At 40.4% G+C, this 24000-nt stretch overlaps 1 protein-coding gene across 2 annotated transcripts in view; it reads left to right on the forward strand.

Annotated features, from left to right (window-relative positions):
• glis1a (GLIS family zinc finger 1a) overlaps positions 1 to 24000 on the forward strand; it is a 96425-nt gene that overhangs the window by 51327 nt on the left and 21098 nt on the right. The window contains exons 5-6 of one of the 2 annotated variants that reach the window (XM_088598043.1): positions 17199 to 17360; positions 21288 to 21386. In XM_088598043.1, coding sequence (XP_088454169.1) covers positions 17199 to 17360; positions 21288 to 21386 — 261 coding nt within the window. Of the gene's footprint in view, positions 1 to 17198; positions 17361 to 21287; positions 21399 to 24000 lie in introns of both variants that reach the window. The other variant, XM_088598042.1, reaches the window with a different exon arrangement.

Below are 24000 nucleotides of genomic sequence, written 5' to 3' on the forward strand. Positions count from 1 at the left end.
CCTTCTTGGTAGTGAGAACAATCTGACAATTAACCTCAGTGAGGCGTGAACATTGTGCCGAAACCAAGTTTGAATTACATGATGTCAAATTGCATTAGCCCAAATTCATTCACTTATCGAATTGATTTTTTTTTTCAATTAGCAACAATTAGCGGGTCCTGGAAATGTTTTCTATTAAGATTGTATTGCTAACCATTTCAGAGAGCCAGCTGGCAAAAAGCATAAATAATGGTGCCTGTATGGACAGCCATAATTGAGCTCATGAAGTCTTAAATGCATATGTTTCTTTCTCTGACCACTGTATATGAAGTCTGACTGGAGTTTACCAGAGGCCAAATAAATCACTCATTACATCCAGATTCTGGTTTGTTGAGGTATTAATGTAGCTGGTAGCTGACTGTCAGGATGACGCACTTAAAAAAAAAAAAGAAAAAAGATCATAAGTATTACTGCTCAGAAAAACATCTGCTCGGCTCTGTTCTGCTCTCAATAAACAGCCAAACAAGAAGCCCTTTTATAAAGCTGGTTTCCCTGCCCTGTCTTCTGTCTCCGTCGAGTCCAGACTCCTCACACATCCCTGCTGCGCTACAAGGAGCGCTGGGGGATGCCGGTTCAGGCAGGGCTCACACATCTCCATGTGTCAGTGATTTATTGTCGTGTGACTTTTTCAGACTTATTGGGAATGCGTTGAATTTCCTGGTTGTTGATGTCGAAAGTGGGCAGCACAGTGGAACAGTGGTTAGCATTCCTGCCTGGCAGCGCTGGTGCCCAAGGTTCAATTCTGTCCCTGGGCTGCTGTCTGTGAGGAGTTTGCATGTTCTCCTAGTATTTGTGTGGATTTCTGGCAGCTCTGTTTTCATCCTACCATCCAAAGACATTACTGGTAGGTTAGTTGGCGCCTGGGAAAAGAATGTCCTGGTGTGACTGTGTGCGTCTCTGCGTGCCCTGTGATGTACTGGACTCCCATCCAGAGTGTCACCTTCCTTGTGCCCATTGCTGCTGGGATAGGTTCAGATGATGCAGAAAGTGAGTTTCAGCCTTCATGCACGATCTTTACATTCTTTCTCAAAAAAAGCCCTTCGAACAACAAATGAGCAGTAGTTACCCTGAAATACAATTTTTGATAACTAATGTCTGCTTGTCACTGACAGAAATGCACGTCTCAACTCACTGTTCACATTCAAGAGTGAAATATGCTAGACCAGGGCTGTGCCATCATGACAAGCAATGAATTACAACAGGAAGCACAAGAGCATGTTGGTTATAGAATGGTTACAAATGGGAGAAGTTCATTCAATCAGTTGAATCAGTCGACCCAAAGACTCCATCTAGCAGGTTTTCAGCAGAAGACAGGGCATCAGCCTCACAACAACGTGGCTCGGTAGCTCATTCCAGACCCCTGTAACTTATTTAGTAAAGAAGTGCCTCCTGTTCCCCATCTTAAATGCTGTGGTCTTCTCTCTGTGGGGTCCTCTGATTCATGTTTCAATGGTGATTTTTAAAGATGTTATGTTAGCTTTGTTAGTACCTTTGGGGGCTTTTTAACACGTAAATTAAGTTTCCTTTGTTCTAGAATAAAGAGATGCGATTCCTTCAACCTGTCAGATGTTCCAAAGGCAAACTCACTTTGACCACATTATAGTGCAGTGTACATACAGTACAGTTTACAGTTCTGTTTGTGAAAAATAATATGTAAGAAGAAAGGATATCTGAACCTCAAATAAAATGGTCCTGCATTATTTTGTTATTAAAGCATGATGCACACACAGTAAAAGCCTGACCAAGGTCCACTTTCATAGAGGTCATTTTGGAAATGGTTTGCGTAACCACAGAGGTGCCCATGGGTTTGTAGTCATCGCTATGCTCTGTTGCAGAAGGTTCTCAAGCCTTAAGTCTGTGCTGTGTCTAAGCACAGCTCTTTGTGTTCCATTGGTGCTCATGGAGGAGGCTGGTATCCAGGCACAGAGTAAAGCAGGCCTTATGTTCCTATTGCTTTGTCAATAGACAGGCACAGACCAGAATTATGTGAACAGTCATTCTGCAAAGTGCTCATGGCAGGACACCCCGACAATTACTCAAGAAGCCCAGCAGCCAAAAATAATTTCACAGGCATATAGTGCTGCTTTTGAACACATTTGTAATTAGGAGTACAGATCAGCGTGCATTATACAATGTTACAGGCTCTGACATTTCAACAATAAGCTTCTTTTTTCACTGGAAGAGGTAGCCTGTCCAAATTTATACAAACTTTCCAGTTACTGTGGATGAGGCACAATCTACAGCCAAGGACTCATAAAGTCTGTGCTCTTGGTTAATAAATTTAGGGGGCTTTCGTCCCATGAAATATTAAAGTTTGCTGAACGCACATATGACTAAAAGATGTTTTCATAAGCATTTCAGGAGTTTGGTTTTTTTTTTGTTGTTGTGCTTGGCACCTAAATTTGTTACCTTAAGTAAGAGAGAAAGAAAAATCAAACAGGGATATTTTATTTCCTTGATTAGACCCTAATCTTGTTAAAATAACAAAAATGTGTTTTAAGAGCAACAGCCCCGTGTTTTTCTTTTTTTTCTCTTTAATCTCTCCTCAGAGCTGCAAACATCTTTTACTAAAACCATGGGAATACATTACTCTCATTGTTCGGCTCAGTGCTTCCCCAGTGCCAGTGCTGAAGTCTCAGCTGTAGCACAGGGCCTGTCACAACACTCTGGACAGTAAAAAATTATCCAGTTCTGGAACCTTGGCAAACAGCTCTGGAAATCTGCAGCTAGAACTCCGTGGAGCTGACTCACTCCTGGAATTCAAAATGGCAATTCTGTTTTTGTTTATTTACTTTCCCTTTTTATTATTCAACACGATTATCTGCCCTCACTAATGACCATATTGTGTTTATGTATTCGCTGTTCTTAGAGAGGCAAAAATGAAGTCAATTAGGAAACTCGCTAGTGTTTCTGCATTTCCTTTTTTAGTGAGTGTTGCTGCCCTTGAGTGTTTGTTGGGGGGAAAAAATTAGCAAGGGACGTAGTTGCAGAGAGAAACGTTTATGCCACATAAAGCTATTGACGAAAACTATTTCCATACCTTCCAGCAGCGTCTGTTCTTTCCTCTCTATTAAGAGGTAATCTCTCAGGATGCAATAAGGCATTGTGTATTTTTTTTTATTTGGAATTTCAATTAATTTCATACCATTCCAACTTGGGAATGCCAGTAGGTCACATTGGATCACTACAGTACCTAGTGGTACTAACAGGGAAATTTGGTTGGGGTTGAGGATTAGGGGATGTGCATTCTTTCTTGCACTGTGCCTCCAGTAGACCTGCAGGGGTCACTGTTCAACAGAAGCTTGAAACGTCCCTTGCTGACTAAAGCCCATCCAACCCTGATGTGACAGGGCTCATCGGCACTGAGCCTGTCACAGGAGGTGACGTCACGTCTTCTGGTGTAGTGAAATTCACTGCCGTATGGGAAGTGACTCCAAGCAGCTGTGATCGAAATGAACCAGGGGTAGAGTTGCATTTATCACGTTGGAAGCTCTTGGGTAATGGTGGAGTGCTGCAGTATCTGGACTTTACTAAATCCTTGCTGGATGAGCCAGTTCAGAGCTCCAGCAAAGCGGTGATTTTTGTTCTTTTCAGAGGACATACTGAAATAAAGAAATCTAACAATGACAGTTCACATTAGCCATTGAATGTGTTTGCACAAGTAGTTTATTGCTGGCATGTTAAGAATACTCATAATTATTTTGAGGTCATAGGGCTCTATTTTGTGATAAAGCACTGTTTTGTTTTTCAGATACAAATAAAACATTTGACCATCTTCAGACAGGAAATACAGTTTAGCTGAGTTTTACATGACTGCTGTAATGCGCCAACTAGGCTGGCTTCATACACAGTAGATTCAGTAAGTATGGAAGTACAGTATAATTAGTTTCCGAAAGTCGGTACTATTAAAATAGTAGTTTCTCACATTTACATCCTTCCACATGAAAAATGTCTTTAGGAAGGGAGAATTGAACAAGAAAACTGGAAGTCATGGATGACCCAATTTACTATTATTAAAAGGTTAAACCAAGAATAAAATTAGGTCATGCAGATTTTATTGTACTGAAGGGAGATTGGTATTGCAAAACACACCGCATAGTGTGTGCAATGTAGTTTGTAATGCAGTCAGCACACTTACTGGCAGAGTTTTGGAGATCTGTATGTGCCAAGCTCAGACTTCTATTATTCCAAAAGTAAATAAATTCCTGAGGAGTAATTTCAACACAGCATGTACAGTAAACATACAAATGTTTGAGAGGAGAGCTGTGTTAGAGTGCATGGCTGCAAAGAAACAATTCGATTGTAAAGCAGACCGGAGAGAAACAACGTTTCTGGCCTTCTTCAGGTGTGTAAAAATTTTAAAAAGACAGCAGGTGAATAAAGAGTACAATGAATTCTGTGCTGAAAGGTAGAGAGAAAGTAAAAATATGGTATGTTGGCCATTGAGGAGCCTTCAGGTGTGGGCTCATACCTTGGGTCCTCACACCTGAGGAGGGTCCAACAGCTGAAACACTGCTTTGTTACTTTTTTCCTTTTCAGCGCTGAACTGATCTCTACTTGTTCCTTGGCAGCCCACACACTGGAAAGTCTGGAAAGTTGCTTTCATGGATCATTACCTATCGATAAAGTAACTATAGCAAGTAGGAAGGTAGATATGGCTGATTGGTACTAAACCGAGCAGGGGTCACTTCTTAAATATTACCAGCTTTCTGTGATGTGAAGTAGCAGCTTTTGATATGAACGAATGATTTCTTAGCCTATCAATGGAAAAAAGAATGGAAACTTTGGTAATCGAAATGCCTAACGATGGTGGTGACGTAAAAGGCTCTCACCTATCCAGTCCAGACAAATCGCATTCCTCCTGCAGGACTGGCACTCTGCTTTAGTGAGCGCTGGGGAAATTGTAATAGTATGGAAGAAGTTAAAGGAAGCTCTGGTGAAGAGCTAAATCTGCCATCTGTGCTTGCCCTGCGTCCAAGCCAAAGTGGATAGCCACAAATAAGTAAAACAGCCGATGTGATATTGAAATGGTTTTTTGAATGTCTAAGTAGATTATATGTTTATTTCGCTCCTCACTGTGTAGCTGCTCGGGGAGATTCCTCAAGGCTGGAAAGCCTTTGAGATCCACCACAGCATGTGTGTGTGCTGTGCTGTACATCTGGGCCTGTGGGGTGATCTCTGACTGAAGATGACCACCCAAGGGAAAGGAGAGAGAAACCCCAGCCCTCCTCCTCCTCCAAAACAAAGTGCCTTGTTGACATCATCGAGTTATCCCGAACAGAACCAGGAGAAAGCGGTTTGCCTTTTGCTGTAATGGGAAACAGCAGTCTGGTTGGGTCTGTTGGCAATGTTGGGCCCATGTAGAGAGAGAAGCCAGAAGGGAGAAGAATAGCCTTCAACAAGCCAGGGTGCACTAAAAGGATCTCCTGTTGGGGACACAACGAAACTGTTGGGGATACTTGGTGTAAAAATAACAGCCTTTTGGGCAAGATTTTGTTCTTATTTGCTTTAGAGCTTCTTAAATATCTGCATCTTTTTGCGCCTTGCACAAATTGTTTACACGAACACCTTTATTGCGACTGTGAAGGTAAGGACAGAGTAAGTGTTCATAGGCCGGAAGTACCACTGCAGTGACCTGGAGAATTCTAGCGTTCAGCAGGCAGGTACAAAACAGGCGTAAGAAAACACAATCCAGATGCAAAAACAAGACCAGCCCTGTTGGGACAGTAATTTCGCCATAGATTTATTCAGTGTTAGAGCTTCAGAAAATGGCAGCAAGAGCCAAAGATTCTTTTCCAAGCTGTAGAAGGGCAGAAAGCAAGGCTTGGTTTCAATAACATAACCAGTATTGCAAAACACTTTTTTACAGCACTCTGTGGCTGGTACCGAACACAATGCCATCTTGAACTATTGTTCAATTTCTCATTTTTGTATGCTTTCCAAATATTATTACGCATTTGGATGTGAGGTGTTATGGTTGGCAGAGGCAATCTTATGAAATGTTTATCTGTTGTCACATTCAGGCTATCGAGTGGCAGGCCTTGGTTTTTTGCAACAGCTGTGTCAACTTCATAGTGAAAGGAGACGTGTGCCTGCAGAGGGAGAGAATGTGGGTACGAGCAGAAGTGAAGAATGCTCTCAATGTGACGTGACAGAGTAACCACAGTGGACTTCTGATGAACACGGTGCAGTGGCAGTGTCTCTGTGGTTGGTCCTGAATTAGGGTACATGGAGCTACTTTGAAGCATATTGAAACGCAGGATGTGGTCCCACACTGCACTGGACCTGCTTGACTTAAACAAGTCACATCTGTAGAGAGGTGCCAGGCTCTCACTAATTTGGGCATTGTGAAGATGGAATAATTGAGATGGAGGTCCTGTGCTTTTTTTACATGGGACCGTATCAGATGGTTCCACTTCATACAAGAGAATATTTCCATACTGGAAGCCTTCTGACTGACATAAATAGCCTTAATGCTAAAGAAATATATGTAAATCTGTATAAGGTAGTATTGTTCACGCCATGAATGAGAAAATAGGATAAACCTCCCTGTTTAAGTTTCTTTCACCATTTAGTTATGAAGTCCTGACACTGTCTGCCAACTAACTTCTCCTTTCATCAAGTGAGGCATCTTTTATTGCAGGTTCCCAGATACAGCCTGTTCTTTTGGCAGCTTGTAGAGCCTAATAGGTTATAAGTACAAACATTAACTGTCCTATGTGTCTGTATGAAAACTGTGTATAGTGAAGAACAGGAAATGTTACAAAGAGCCGGCCTTCATAAAAGGGAGATTAATTTCACAACTGGCAGTTGATCTGGATGATTAAAAAAACATGTCAATCTCTTGCTTTGCTAAAGCCTTGGATTAGTGCCACAAGAGTTTAAAAAAAATAAGAAAACAAAATCTCCTTCTCTTGTTTCAGTTGACCAAATCGTATTGTTGCCACACCATCCAACTTTCTGTATTTAATGTAATGTGACCAATGAATCATAATAGGAAGACTGCTGTACGTTTTGTTAAAGGCCAAAAAAAATAATGCCTAGATATTCCCTATTCTCATTAAATAAAACTGCTCTTAATCTTTTATACACTAGAAAACAAGCAAAGGCTCAAAGTATTTTAGAGTCAAGGAAATACTCTAGATGTATGCATTTCCAAAATTACAAGCCATTTTTTTTCCATTTTGGCTTTAAAGATGCTCATGCTGGGTTAAAGTCTATATTTCAGTAATTCCAGGAAGTCTTAATGTGAGTCAGATAATTATCCTGAAGCTGTAAAATTGGTATTGCAGTTCATGCTGGCCACCAGTGTACTGATAACTACTTGAAACTTCAGGTCTCAAGGCTTTGGTTTCTAGGGATGCATTTGTGATAGTGTCCATGGTTACGCAGTCTGTGGACTTTAGCCCATAATTTCAGAAGGCCTACCTCACAACTCACAGGTGTAAACTTAAATGACCCAGAGAGAATTTGCCCTTTGCCATCTTTTCCCACCCAAACGTACTGCACTTGTGATTTAGGAAGCGGTTTTGGAAACACTCATGCAGATAAGAAAAAGCAAAGAGGAGGGGAAGTTAAATCCAGATAAAACCCTTCAGTGTAGCTCATTCTGAGGATGATGATGCCACTCTGACTTGGGCCTGCCACAGACCTCCGAGAGCCAGCGAGCGTGAGACCTGACTAATTTTTCATTTCCTTTAGTTGGACGAAAGCCGTAAACAGTCTGACAGTTTGTATATAGCTGCTGAAAACCTCAGTTGTGCTAGGTTTTATATACACTGGGCTTCCAAATAATCCATTCTGTTTGGAGTGCTCAGATGAGGTTACAGGGGTTTATTTGAGAGTGGACCCAGGTGTTTCAGGAGGATACAGTGCACCTGCTCTGGAGAGAGTAATCAGCCACAGGCTGGATCAGCACAGGCCCTTCTGAACAGATGGAATTCAGTGCAGTGTGGCTGTGATGGGGATCTATACTGTACGTATACGAGACAATTGTAAAATCCATGCTGGGCAGCTGAAATATCTTGTAGCCACCTCCCCCATCTTTCTAGCAACATGTTTTGATTTTTTTTGCGAGCATACAGCCGTCGTATATTTCTTCTGATAGAGCATTTTAATGTCTCTGTGATATGTGTATATGTGTTTATTTCTGAATTTCATGCTCCCTTTTTCTGCTTATCTTCTCAGATACATCCACTTTTTGTAGACCGTACTGATGAAGCAGGTGGCTCTGCTTTATATCTAATGCTTTTGTTGGAATTAGTTAAGAAATGTCCGATTGTGCCCAAATGAATTATTTCACAGAAGCACATCAAAGGAAAATTAGGAACCATGCAAGCATTCTACAACATGGACTACACATACTAGTTACCATGTGCACTATTTTCTTTGATAGGCCAGTAAATGATGATGATATATTATTTAACTATTCAACTACCGTGTTTATGATGATTACATATCGAGTTTGACATGCGTTACATTGCTGGCTGTTTGTAATTAGCTGTCTCATGATGTGCCCCCCATCTCATTAACAGCCTGGTTTGACAGTGGCTGCCAGGCAGTTCTGCGGTTGTGGGTAGGCTCTGAATACTGCAGGAGTTCCCACTCTCTGAATGATGAAAGGCCTGAGCTGCAAGACCTCTGACGATGCAGTGAATGGAATTACGCTAGTGTTAGCAAGACCGGTGGAGAGCAAATAAAACAGCAAACTGCTCTTTCAACCCTTCAACCAAACCCCTCTTTTCTGAGCGAGTTCTAGAACTGCCAGAAGCTACAAGTATATCACCCTGCAGCTCACAACTGGCAGCCCACTGAAGGTCAGCAGGTGTGAGCCTGGTCAGTACCTGGATGGGAGACCTCCTGGGAAAGCTAAGGTTGCTGCTGGAAGAGGTGTTAGTGGAACCAGTAGGGGGTGCTCACCCTGCAGTCTGTGTGGGTCCTAATGCCCCAATACAGTGATGGGAACACTTTAAAGTCTCTGTAAAAAAAAAAGCTCCGTCCTTTGAATGAGATGTAAAACTGAGGTCCTGACTCCATGGTCAAGCAGACCCAGTTCTGAAGACTGAGCTCAGCACCTCTTTAGCTGGGTGCTGAATTTGCACCCAGTGATGTCACCATTTTCTTTGAGATACAATGCCTGTTGTGCGGCATATTGGCGCAGTGGGTGGCATTGCTGCCTCATTGTCCTGGCTTCAATTCCTGGGGTGCTATATGGTTGGGTTTCCTCCCACAGTCCCAAAAATCTTTGTGCGAATGGGGATTTGGAAAAATGTGACAGTAACTTTAAATAAGCATATATATTGTGACTCTTAAGAAGTATTGATAACAATTAATACAAATTGCATGAATCTTACTCTAATGGCGGTGTTCCTGCGAGTGTTTATTTAAAATGTTTCTTGCTATCATGTTAAGCAGTAGTGATGCACATCAGTGTGAACATTGCAAAGAAGACTGTACTTGTGTTCAGTTGTACCGAACGACCTACAGTGCAGGAGTGCAGTGTAGTGTAACGCATACGTCCGACATTACAGGTTGTGCGAGCCGGCTTACGAGCACAGTGACGTCACCGCCCTTCCCTGTGAATGGCAAGGACCTCAGCCGCCGGGCTGATGGGAGATTTCCCCTTAGCTCAGCTGGCTGGTTCCCTGTTGAGTGACGCCGGAGACTCGGGTTCGAGTCCCCAGCAGTGGGGGGCCGACCGGAGATGGACAGCGGTGAGGGCGCATACCCACATGAACCCAAAAGTGCTACAGTAGTATATCTTACATTGGAGTATTTGTTTTTAATTTTCTGCTGCGTTTTCAAGGGTGTTTCAGTGCTGCTACAGTATTTCACTTTACCTCTTCGCTGTAAACCAATTACACGGGCAGTTAGGTATTTTATGGCTGATTTAATTAATTGTGAATAAGTGTTTCAAAGCATTCCTCTTTTGTGGACAGAAGCTGGCAGTGATTGGTGTAATTTCTGCAACACTTGGTATATGCATTTAGTATTACAGTATTGTCTGCCTATCTCTTATGCAATTGCATGAAGTTTAAGTGTCATTTAAAATAAAGTGCTGCTATTAACTGCTGCAAAACAAATTTATGTCTGTCAGCCTTATCTCCTGGGCTTCTGGGGTCAAGTTTGCTATATGACTCGAGTTCGATCTGATTGCCCAACGTATCCTGCTGAGTGTTAAACATTGCTAAGTTGGAAAAAGGATACATAGACTGCTTTTGATGAAGCTTTTTCATGCAGTGCTATTACATCTCAGTTGAGTTGTTTCGTACAAATCTTGCAGAGAGATCTAGGAAGATTTTCAGTTAAAGGAAATAAAACTGCTGTCTGTGACACTGTACTGTACATAGGAGAAATGCCATGTTCAGCAGTCAAAAGAATTGCTTTATTTGGTTGTGCAATCCACTGATTGTTCACAATTTTGTAAAATAGCATGGGTAAACTAACTATGCAAGAATACATGTTAAGCAAAAAAAGTTACTCAATAGGATTTTATTTGAAATGTGTTCCCTTAATGAGTATCTTCTTACTCGCTGCTTTAGATATCACAGCCCAAGTGTGGGATTCCATCTGGAAAGCATTTAAGGAATTATATATTTATTATCTTACTTAAACCATCCATAAAGAAGCATTTTAAAATTTATCATCTCAAAAAGTGGGGAAAAAAAATTCCCAAAACTATTACAAGGTGCACATACATTTCCAAACTACTGAAAAATATGTTAGGAGTGCAGCAAATGTTTAGTTCAGATATTTGTGTTTATTTACAACAGATGCAATGGCCTACTAAAAGGAATATCGGCTCTATGTGGAAATGATATGTGTAAACTATTTAATCTGAATATTTAGGCAAAGCTGTGTTTAATTTTAACCCTGATGAAGTACATGAGAAATGTGTTTCTCCTTAACTGTCTCATTTAATCATATGGATATAATTTCATCCATTTACGTTGTTTTAGGTCTTTACTGTGGTAGCCACGGGGTGTTTGTAACCAGAAAGATTAAATGCACATGTTTCTCCGTCCTGCAGTTGGGACGTTTTATTTCAAAGCCTCCACTTAAGGTAGCAGAAGTGATTGTGGTTTTCCTGATAGGTCAGTGGATTGAGGCACGCTGTAATAAACTCTACCAACGCTGCAGATTTTATCTAACCTTTTGTGAATAATCATGAATAGCAGCAACATTATTTCTTAAATGAACAGTGGTTTCTGTACAATGCTTTTATAATGCCAAAGCACACTATAAAAAGTGTACTGACAAAATAAATTACCTTTTACAGTCTTTCGGTTTCAAAAGTACTCTTTAAGTACTTTTCTTACAACCGTTGTACACAAACACCAAACGCGAGTTTTTTAACCCTTTATTTCTTAATTCTCTTAAGGTTGTTCTACCGATGATATTGCTGGTCATGTGCATAAAAGCAGCAGCAAGATAAAAAGCAACTGAGAGGATCAATGTTGCTTACGCCAGCATGCTAAAACCACAGTTATTAAATATTCTGTATTTTTATTTAATTTAGGCAAAAAATATTCTTTCTTTCTAGAAGCATGAAGTGCATGTACCCCAGCGTGTAAACTAAATAACATCTCAAAGGTTGTTCTTTCTCTGTCTATAAACCCACTGGCCAGACCCCAGTAACGATTCATTTCACAGTATTTTACAGCTCCAACATTTCCAATAGCTTTTAGTCTGGCTTCTCTCATCGTGACCTGCAGCTTGCCGAGAATCGGAGACCGGAATGGGTTTTGTAGGCTTTCTGAGACATTAGCATGTCAGCCCCTTTAGACTGGAAGATCATAAACCTAGCAAAAAAAAATCGTCAGAGTTATCCTGACAAAAAGCTTATTGAACCAGGTCATGCCACATGAACCAGGTTGCGAGACACTTTAAGGCTCAGGCATAAGATTTTCTAATGATGGTGTAAAAACCTCTGGACTGCAGGTTTTCAGGAGCTTTCCATCAGGTGCTTGTCTGAGATGTCAGCAGTCACTATGACCTGCACTTTCCCCAGTGCTGTATAATAATGGGCAGTTTGTTTCAATGATCTTATGGCTACACTGGATATTAATGAGCTTTTTTTGAATGTTACACTGGACCTATTTAACTGCAGGACTGTGAAGGCTTCTCTTGCACAGTCATAACTCATTTCCCATGAAAACATCGGCTCCCACTCCACCTCCTCACCAGGCCCGCTAGGCTCCTGATTTGTCTGTTGCAATCCCCTGTTCTACCAGACCAGACTGACAGGCAAATGTTTACAAAAAGCAGGGACCCAGTCCTTGTTGGGTTTTTTCTAAACACCGTTACAAGCTACGGTAATATTATTATTCAATCGACTTTCAAAAATAATTATGAGAGGCAAGGAAAACATGTTTAAGGCAATTAATGTGGTTAGCGCTAAACTGTTTTTATAAATAATATCAAAGTGCTTTGCAGAAGAAAAAGTCTCCTATTAGGTTACTGTGCAATGTCTGTGAACCTTGTAGACTGACAGAGACCTTTCTCGCTCAGTTGTGTTTCGCAGTGTTTATTGAAGAAAGTATTCATATCAACCTGTTCAATGCATTTTTGTTTTACACCATTTTACATCATGAAGCTCTTCCCTAGTTTGCAGAAAAGGATTATATGTTAGTTGGAGTTCTGGGGAAGAAAACAGTTAAAGTATTAGAAAGCACGAAGGTATCGAAACATTCAGGCAAGGCTGGGCTTGGGTTTTTTTTTCCTTTCTGTCGATAACCCATTTTGCTTACAAAATTACTGTTAGTGTTAACTTAAAGTCTTGAAGAATTGAGTTTTCTTTGTAGTTACACAAATAATAACGATCAGTTATGATCGGGCAGATTTCAAGCTACCGATTGAATTTTTCCAGATGGAATTTTTAATATATGCACATGTATTATTTGACGAGGCTTCCCCTGGGGGCTGTGTGCAATTGATTCAGTGCAGCCAAGAGTTTGAGAAGAGGATCTGTTGGGGGGGGGGCAGACTGATGGACGTGCCTCTCCTCCAATCAGTGCTGTATCTCCTTCACATTGCTGTGGTGACTGTCGGAGGTGGGATGAAATCAGTCTGCCTGCACTGCCATGTGTTGTATGAAGCCCATGAAGATGCGTGGATCAAGTTTATTTCGCTGATGCTTATATCTAAAGCAGCATACATTTGCACCCCTTCATACAGCTGGGTATTTTACTGTAATAATTCAGGTGAAGCACCTTGTTCAAAGGTACAAGAGCAGTATCTCACCTGGGATTCAAACCCACAGCCTTCCAGGTATAAGTCCAGAACTCTTACCACACTGTGGTTCCTGGTCCTGCCTGTTCTGGTGTAACAGAACATTTGTGCCTGTATGATTAAACACTCCTGTATTCTCGTGTAAAGCAAGCCATGAGAAATTAAATTCTGATCTGAAAGCTGTCAGAATTAGCACAATTGAAATCCTTCAACATAGTCACTTCTCTTACATCTGAGTTACAGAATGCCTAAAGTGTAAAAAAAAAAAGAGCTGTTAAGATATACATACTGTATATCCGTCCCATACAGTTACCAATCTCAACCCAAGGGGATAAGACTGTAAACGTTATTATAGAAAAAACAACAACAAATATCACAGTTGCCTGTTTTCTTTTTTAAAATTTTCACTTTAAGGTGAGGTTGGCTACCCCGTAACATATCTCAGGTTACCAGCTTTTTTTAACTACAGTTAATAAAATAAAGGTAGGTAATGTTTCGTCTTTGTTTTAAACGTACAGTAATTAAGTCCATATTGTAATTATCCTTTGGTCAAAGGAATTGGCTGCAGCTACTAGTGCACGTAATGAACACGTTTACTCCACTCTTGTTATATAGTGATTTCTGAGTAACTACGATGTAATTAATGAACCCTCTTTCTGAAGTGTTTCCATCATCCAGAAAAATGCTCAGGAATATATGTTATTGCTCGGACTAAAGAGGAATCTTGCTTTGAACTTTTTTTGAGAACTAGAAGCCTAATATATCATTAGGTAACTGCAGAGAATGCATGTGTACATTAGGAAAACCTAATGTATGTGGGAAATTGGGAAATACATGCATAGACGTCTTGGCAGCACCATATTTAAACTAATAACAGGTTTTACATGATTAACACAGTTTCTCGGAGGGGTCGTAAATTTTATACTTTAAATTCATGTTAAAGTAAAGGCAAAACTATAAAGCAGACATTATTTAATTTATCTTAAAATACACACACAATTAGACCTTCCAATGCATGTCTTTATTTTCTAAAATCCAGCTATCCTAATGTTGTTGTTTTTTGTTTAAAGCTAGCACTTGGCAGCGTTGCTGTAAGTAAGCGTGGTTATTTGTCTGTCACAACAGGAAGGCCAGTATCAATGGTCTCCATTTTCAAATCTCATTTGGGTTCAAGAACCCGAGAATTCCAGCGCAGGGGTCTGTGGAGTGAGTACAGACTGAAAACAATAAGACAATCCATCTCCCAAGTTCCATATTCCTTAAGACAGCAAAAACATGGGCAGACCAGCAGTTAGGATTTGTGGGATTGATTGTGACATTCTTTACAGTAACCACATGGCAAAGTGACCACGGACTCCTGACGCTGGGCTGGGTGAGTGTGTGGTCCTACGGACATATTGGTAACACAACACAATTCCAATAAGAATAATGCTTTTAATCTTTTTTTACTCTGACATACCACAAAGCATGTGGTGGCATAGCTGTGTTTTTTCTTTCAAAATCAAAGCTCAGAGATATTTGTAGGCATGGGGGTTCAGCACTGACAAGGAAGATCATCATAGTTGCGAAAACTGTAGTTTGTTTGGACTATATTGTTGTTTGAGGGCATTTGCTTTGAAGAATTAGTTTATATGCTGATGAGGGGGATGGTAGGGGTTTTGTGGGTATTTGTACCAGTATCTATTAAATTGCATCATTTAATAGGGGGGCAGCAAATATGATTAACACACAGTTTCTCTTTCCAACCATCAACACTCTCTTGATGCCGAGAGCCATTTCAAATAATCAGATGGAAAACCTTTGGGGAAGAAAAATAAGGGATAAACCCTGGTTGTTTTAAGATATCTGAAACTTTCTCCTGGACTGAGAGTTAAGGACATAAAAGGAGGACCAGGAAAAAACAGACATATGGTCACCCTTCTCCTGCTGAAGGTGAAAGTCATTTTATAGCAATCCATATCATATCATTCTTGGTAGCAACCACTGCCAAGAGGGTAAAAGGTGATCAACATTGTGTGGTGTCACTATTGTGCTGGAATTAAAAAAAGCCCTTGTTACAAGCCATGGCCAGGCCCAGCAGCTGTTCTTCAGACGGATTAGCTGTGGTTTGCTGCGGGATTAAATGAACCACCGTCGAGTAGGGGAGTGCGATATGCAGCCTGCTTAGATGGGTGGAGATCTGAAATGGGTTCAAAAGCGATCGGGAGAATAGAGGTCTGTTGCTCAGAGGTAACTTGAGCCAGCCTGCGAAGACTTGGGCAGGGGGTCAGCTGAAGGAAGAGGAGAGCGCTTCAACGTCAGGTTTCACCGCGGAGGGCTACAAAAAGGGACGGGCTGGCTCAGCCGAGATCAATGTGTCTCGCTTCTGATCGGTGGATAAAGGGCTGGAGATGGAGAGCCAAGATAATGTAACAGTTAAGTAATTGTGCAGGAATGACAGCACGCGCAGTTCCTCAACCAAAGAATTCTTTGTTATGCAAAAGCAACCTACGTGTATATTGCGCTAGGTTCCCATAGGCGCTCTGCATTCTGTGACAGTATTATATTTTGTGTTGCTAATCTGTAGCGAATTGATTGCCTGCTCATCTAAGGAATATTTCCCAATGATCCGTCTCCAAACTGTCGCCCTAGCCTTTGCCCTTCTTATGCATAAAAGACATTATTTGTATCGTCTCATGTCATAGTCCGAGTCTGGGGAGTCTGTCATCAGTTCAGTTTTACCAATGTGCTGAATGAGGTCACCTGTGTTTCCTGGGTGGACTCACACACAATAAGAGAGTTGTTAAAAGGTTAATGTTTGCCTATTTTACACTTGCCCATTGTGCAGTCTAGGTCAGAATTGCTAACAGCATCAACTCCTATTTATTCGTCAATTTATTGTCTATCCGTCTGTTTATTTCTCCATTTCCTGATATCCAAGAACTGTATAACAGATTATTACAGAGCAAAAACAAATATTAACCATCTTTAGAAGACCTACTGTAACTGCTTGAACATTGTGCCCATCACTCCTGCCCTGTAGAGCTTAAGAGCACTTTTTGGATGACTTTTGGATGCAAGTTAAGAAATAGAGCAATTCCTGTGATCATTTCTGATTGTAACCCTAACCTTTGAAAACCATTATAACTTTGAGTTAAAAGCGAAGTTTGCCAATTAAAATTACACACCAGACATCTCATAGCTTTTCATGAAATGTCATGATGAAAATCTGTGGTGTAAAATTGATTTCAGCTGTGTTTCCTTGTGAAAAACAGCCAGGTACAATAAACAAGCCTTAGTAGTGCAGTGTGGCGTAACACTATACCATTATTGTTTTTTAATGTAACTTTCTAACTCTTTTTGCACCATATTTCTGTCACATTTAATTTGGGTACTTGTTATTTTACTGTTTTGTGCCATTTTTTTGTAGATTCTAATTTATAGTGCTTCATTTATTGATGTATTGAAGACTGGTTGTAAATCGCATCCCTTTCATATAAGTCCTGTACCGGCCCTTACTCGCTGTGCCTAAGGATTTCTTTTTAAATTGTTTATTGCACCCAGAGGTGGTCCTCTGTGTGAGCCTGTGTCTTTAAGCTCACAGTGTTTGGCAGCCAGAGAGGTTACACTTGCAGGCGGCTTCACTCTTGTGCCTTAAAGGGAACTTTGCAAGCAAATTTGTGAAAGTACGGCCCGTCTTCGTTGAAGTGAAATGACAAAAGGAAAGAAAAAAGCAACAGCTCTGATTTGAGCCTTTATTTTAAAGGAAGGTACAGTGTGCGTCTTTTATTCGTGGCTGAGAGCGTATGCTGGCATGTGCAATAAGTTACAGAAGGACTGAATACTAATGTACACTGCGCTCATTGGGAATGCAGCAGGTTGACTGAATGACCCAGCCCCCTCCCCCTAATTTTTTTTCCCTGTGTTGTGTGTGTACTTTTTTATTGCAGTTCGAAGGCTGCAACAAGGCATTTTCACGGCTCGAGAACCTCAAGATCCACCTGCGCAGTCACACAGGAGAAAAGCCGTATCTCTGTCAGCATCCTGGCTGCCAGAAAGCTTTCAGCAACTCCAGTGACCGGGCAAAGCACCAGCGCACACACCTGGACACTGTAAGCACATGGAAACTTAGCTCTCACATGCTTGTAAAAGACCGAGCTGCAGTGTTCCTGTAACTAGGTAGTCAGGGAGACTGAGCATCTCTGACCAAGGGACTAATTATATAGCAGGAGTTTGGATGAATTCCTTTTTAAAAAAGGTCTTGGTCGCTATGTCTTGTAAATATCTGATGAATTGCATTTGTAATAGTCCTTACTGGGAGACCAGGATGTTCATTTCGATTAGTATTTAGCCTTAACTTATTTTGTAATGAAACTATATTTTTGCATCTACTTCTAGAGAATTTTGAATGTTGTTAAATAGGACCTGAAATAGATTTTTAAAATCGAATTATGATTTTAGAAATACGGGTGTGATGTGACAGAAAAAGAATGTCCTGATAATACAAGTTCTCTAAAATAATTACAGTGCTTCGATTTATTACCGTCTATCTCAACAGTTTCCCGAGTTATTATTACTTTTGATTATTATGTACTAAATTCACTTATTATAGATTGCAATTCAATACGGGATCTACTAGATATTTTCTGCAAGCCGAAAGTGTTTATTTGATCAGCAGCAACGAGAGCAGACGTGCAGACACACCGAGATGAACAACAGGGGAAGCACACTGTTACTGCAAGATAGAAATAGATTTTCAGTCCAAGTTTGCTCAGGTGACGATCTGTGAGAGTGCTGAAAATAAATGATAAAATCACTTGGGAAAAACCTATTGGTATAATTGGTACACTTAAGCTCCTTGATGCTGGAATAGGTAGGCTCTGATAAGTTATCTAAATCATGCATACTGTATATCTAGTGTACTATTATTGTATGTTCTCATAAATATATTTCTGCTGACATATAGGGAGTGCATTGTTCTTAGCTATTTCCTGTATGCAGTCCTGTCTTCATGTTCATATAGCACAAATTATAGCTACCCCGTAGGAGTAAAGTGAATGTTCAAAGCGATCCCTTGATGTTCCAAACTAGTAGCACTATTCTGTACTTTTTTCTGCTTAGGCTTGACAGAAATATAACTCAACGCCCCAGTTCCATGGGAAGACAATTAGTGTATTAACTCAAAATGTAAAGAAAAAAATGACGAGTGCCAAAGACAGTATGCGGGCAGTGGCACAGCACTCTCCACTGCCAGTTTATAAAGTAATCAATCCCTAATGTGTGAAAGCAGCAGGAGAGCCATCACTCAGTTCTCTTTCTGCGTCTTGGCTGCAAGTAGCACTGTGCTCGCTGAGAAAAGAGCAGTCTGCTTTATCCCATTTCACCGCTAGACTTTCCAAGGAGAACTACCGAACTGACATTAATAATAAAGCTTACATCCAGAAATGGCAATCACTGTGTACATGTGGCTGCTAGGCTTCTTTTACACAGGTTTTGCTGAGTGTTCACGAGGCTGTAACGAGATTTATTATTTTTTTATTTCCCTCTGTCTCCCTCTGTTATAGACTGCCCCACATTCAGGAATGTACAATGTGCGTTAGGCTTAGAAAAACAAACAGGTCTGAGGAGTTGGTCGGTCACTTTTTCCAAACCCAAGAACTCCTACAATAACAATGTCTTATTTACAGAAAAGTCAAAATGAGGAATTCATACCCATTAAAGCTGTAGTATCCACTTTCACTTTAATGACCCTCTTCTTTTTTTAAAATAAAGTGGGGAACAAGAGGAGGCCACGTACTTCATCGTTACCAGCATTTATTGTGTTATTGGGCAGGCCTTAATTTCCCATCAGCCTTGTGTGTCTGGGTTTCAGTGCCACTAATAAAGGTTCCTTGACATCAGTTCGGCTAATGAAATCAGTTACATCAGAGAGACTCTGTAAACCTGGCTGCAGTAATGAAAGTCTGGAGTTTTAAGGCATCTCTATAACCCTGTCTTTCTGCGACAGCAGGGCGGATGAATTGCAATTTGTGCATGATGATCAAGGGATGGACACAATACGTTCTTCTTTTAGAAACATGAAAATCCACACCTCCTATGTGTCATGAATCATTTTTTAAGAAAATCATTGAGATTCCCTCACAACATTACAATAAAGACTTATAATGTGACTGTAAATGTCTGAAATGCAGTATATTGACCACAATTTGCAGTCTGGCGTAGTACAAATGAATTCTACCTTACTGTTCATAGAATAAGATTTTATTAAATTACTTTAATTTAATGTAAATGTAAGATCAGAACATAATTATTCTAGCAATAATTCTAAAATAATGGAAAATATGAATGTGTGTTTGTCATAATTAAACTGTCCTATCTTTCTTTCTTGTTCTTACTTTCTCCTTCTGTGAATATTCAGCGGAAAGGTATAGTACTACCTTTATGCTGTTTTTAACTCTGTTCACTACAATAGCTGCAACATTGTCAGTCACGTCTTCGTTTGTTCATGTTTCAATATCAGCAAAAAAGTATTCCCAGTCTTTATTTTATGTGGAAAAAATAAGTTTGGCAATTCCATTATTTTGAAATACTCTGTGATTATGCTACTGCATGCTGTGCCCTGAGTCGTCTGGAAAGGTGCTGAAATAACTGCAGCAGAGTATTTTTCACAAGAAATTGAAATGCTTCTCTTTCAGTTCCGTTGCAAAAACATCTGCTCATTTCTCCATACTGAGTTTTCCCTTTTCCCCGTTATGAAAGCTGAAATGCTTCGCACAGAGACACCTCATTGTGTTCATATATTCCATGAAATTTTGGCAAAAGGAAGTCTCTTATAAATAAACTCTCTCAATAAAAAACCAGCTCTCTCCATTATTTACCAGTACGTCCACACCTTCATAACGAGTGTAGATTCAGACATCTTCCAAGGGACTATTTGGCTTTGAATGGGAATAAACTTTATTAGGAAGGGCTTGAAACTGCAGTCACAGTTCCCTGTGACTTTCCATTCTGCAGAAGCTTTCTAGGCAGACACTGAAATAAATGTTAGTGTTGGAACAATAGTAGGACAGGCCTTTCTATTTATGTTTAGTAGACACTTAATTGTTTAATTAAATACTTTATTATTCATCTTTGTATTTAATTTTTTTATTAAGACTCTGATGCCAAGATAATGAATAGCCTTCAGTAAAACTTCACAATTACTTTTTGTAATCATAAAATATTTAAATATTCCTTAAAACTTAAAAGTGTAGTGTAGGTCCAGCAAGAATTAAAAATGAGAGGAAGTGAGCACATCAATATTCACACATTACCCCAGAGACCTCCCTTTGTCTCAGAAATACGATGTTTTTGTGTGTCAGTAATGTTCTGTCCACATAATTAAAACAAAGCAAGGGCCAAAAAAAATTTGCATGCTGTGAAATATCTTTTAAATAAAATCTTTTTTACTCTCCATTACAAAACGGTGTATTAAACGTACAATTTGTGGAGCACAGATTTTCAGGGGGTCTTTGAAAACGGCACAGTGTTACAGTTCAGCTGTGAAAAAAACGCAGGAAAACCGAACATTTGTGCTTTAAATGACAGCGTGCACATGTTCCCCTTTAGCATCCAAACCTGTTAATCTCACCTTAACATGCACAAAGGATTTTTTTTGGCCCGTATTGCTTGCTTATTATAAATGATCTATTGGTTTAGCGCACATATTAATTACTTGCAGCTTGACTGAAGGTGTAGGAGCAGTAGGCTGCTCTGGGCTTTTGGAATCATTCCAGGAGCACTGCTGTCACTACCATTAGGTAGAGGCTCAGTGAGTGCCAGGGAAGTTATACACCAGAGATGACAGACCTATCAATCTTTTAGCAGTTTAGATATGCATTTGTGTTTTGTGTGTGGATATGTAGAGATTAGTTGTAAAATGAGCTTTTTCATTCGTAAAGCAGTCTCTTCCCATTTGTGTGACCTTGTAACTTGAAGGGCTGTGGCTCTTCCCTCTTTTACACCTCTCCCCCTGCCTTTTCTTCCCCACACATGTGCAGAAGCCATACGCTTGTCAGATTCCCGGCTGCACCAAACGCTACACGGACCCCAGTTCTCTCCGCAAGCACGTAAAAGCCCATTCTGCCAAAGAGCAGCAGGTGCGTAAGAAGGTAAGAGACTCGTCAGAGATGTCTCACCCACCGGTCAAATACCAACTAAGAGCTGGGGGTGTCCCAGACCTGGTCCTGGTGGGTCAGAGTGTCATTCATTCTAGCTTCACGTTCGACAATGTAACCCATCTGGTAACTGACTTAACCTGCTGCTTTAAAGAGACCAGGAAAACCTGCAGACACTTGTGCTCTAAACCTTGCGTAGGTTCAAGTCACATGTCAGAGAAGGCCGAAGGCTATGTCATTGCCTTCTTTTCTCTTCAGTTCCAATTTTGATCTAGTTCTGGCATGATGTGACTGGGTAAGCAGGAGGGAAGAGTGTTCAACCTGTTTCGCCATGAAATTGTCACGCTGAAGCTCACCAACCGACAAAGGAACAGGCCAATGGCTTCATTTTGTGGCCCGTGAGCTCTGGAGGGAGTAACCGGGTTGCTGAGCCACAGAGGGGCCTACGCTCTGCATCTGTTCCTCATAATCACTTTGCAAAGCAAGCTGCTGAGGCAAGCCAGCGGAGAAGGGATCCTCTTTCTTTCGACGCACATGACGTTTGGGTCCTCAAAACTTAATCCACGATTAGACAGGCTTTCTTTCCTCTGAGCGAGTCATGTTTAAGAAGCGAGCTCGGCCCATGCTGCGGAAGACTGGCACATCCCATGCCCTCGGTCTTGAACGAGCAGCAAACACAGAGGCCTTGATTGTTTTTCCTGCAGAAAAAAAAAATGTTTCTGGCTTGCAGTAGGATTTTAGAAAGATGACAGCGTTTAATAATTACATATTAACGGTGCTCTGTGTTCGTTTAAGAGGTTAGACTCGTGTCTGAGAATTGTTTTTTATTTTCCATTTAGTCTTGCAGTTTTATATTTCACGCCCCCAAAGGAAGGGACAGTTTGCTCATAAGTACTGTCTGTCTGGCTCCAGGTCGGACAGCACTCAGACACGAGAGAAAGTAAAGCTTCTGAGATTTTTTTTTTCCCCTCATGGTTTTGTGAGTTTCTTGCATTTTTAAAAGCGGAGAATAATTGAACCAGCTAGAAATCTCGCGCGTATTGTTAGGCGTATTTTTTATTCGGCCAAATTCCATTGTTTCAAAAAAGTGTGAAAAGAAAAGCAGGGTACTTAAAAAATAACAGTGGTGCAAAAAACATTATACACTATCAGCCTGTTGCATCACAATCAGAAACACTTGGACGTTTGTTCTGCCATGAATATACTGTCTTTCACAGTTATACTGGGTGTGGATGTGGAATATGTGTGAAATTAACTTCTTCTATGAAATTGAGTTCTCTGGATGACACCACATCAATAATGAATTAATTAAATACATAGGTAATTATTATTACATTATAATAGGAAGTGGTGTACTCTTTTCAATTTTACAAGTCCCTTGAACATTCACAGAGAAGCATACCCACATTGTTAGGTACTTAAAATATCGGATTTTTTCTCATATTTATAGTTGTGCATTTTCCTCTGCTTCTGTGGTTTGTCTAGAAAAACAAGTCATGCAAAGATTATAGGTACCTGCACATTTTCCTTATTTTTAATTTGGCAGAATAGCACATTACCTTTACCTAAAAACACTGTACTACAATGCATGTTAAAGATGTACAAACATCTGTGAATTTATTAAGAGCAAAGACAAAACAAATTGAAATAGCCCTGGAACTGAGGCATCTCTTATTTCATACTGTCCATTTCATGCTGGTGTATCATTAGTTACGGGGTGATTTGTTGGTGTTGACTTTAAACAGGCCCCTCGTTAATTGGAAGACAGGTCCGTTTTCGTACAAATGGCCTTAAAGATCACATATTTCAACAAGGCAGTAAACTCATGGCAGACGGATATGCAGTCATTCTGATTCCTAATATTGAAATGTTTTAATTACAAATGGAATGGGACCATGGAACAGTCAGCCTAGCTAAGGAAAATCTCAGAAATCTACAGTGACAAATGTTTGGCTGGAGCAGCTGTTTTCTAAACTGTAGATTGAGGAAGGTTGGTTTTGTTAATCCCTGTTTCCTCATGTTTTTAATAAGATGGGTGCCTGTGGTTCAAAGTCAGGCCTCTCTGAAACTCATTTCCTCTGAAGGATAAAGGCTCAATGTCGCAATGAATTGTTACATTTGTTATTAAAGACTTTTGTTTGGTTGTGATCCAGTTTACACAAATGCCCTCCCCCTCACACACAAGAACACACCCCATCGCACATTTATTGGTAAAAAAACATCATTGTCCAGGAAAGATGACCAAAGCCAAATAACATAACCCTAATCCAGAAACGGGAGTCAAATGCCTGCTTTACAAAAGGTTCTGTAATTGAAAATAATATTAAAATGAAGACGTGATCTGAGCCAAAATTCTGACTGCAAATCAAGACCTCCTAGAGAAACTGTAGGCTAGTGGATAGTACTGATATTGTGGTTTGCAGTCTTTATATCATGACCTCTCTGCTGCTCCTCTTTAAAGTGTGGCCTGTAAAACAGTACACTCTACAGCACTAGGTTCTCCAAAGAATAAGGGAGGTGTGATAAGCACAGATTCTCTTTTTCTATTGTTTCTTAGTCCAGTTTTATAATAGAATAGTAGAAATAGTCCAGGTGC

Source organism: Lepisosteus platostomus, chromosome 11 (assembly GCF_059453375.1).
Source record: "Lepisosteus platostomus isolate fLepPlt1 chromosome 11, fLepPlt1.hap1, whole genome shotgun sequence".
NCBI classification, from domain to species: Eukaryota; Metazoa; Chordata; class Actinopteri; order Semionotiformes; family Lepisosteidae; genus Lepisosteus; species Lepisosteus platostomus.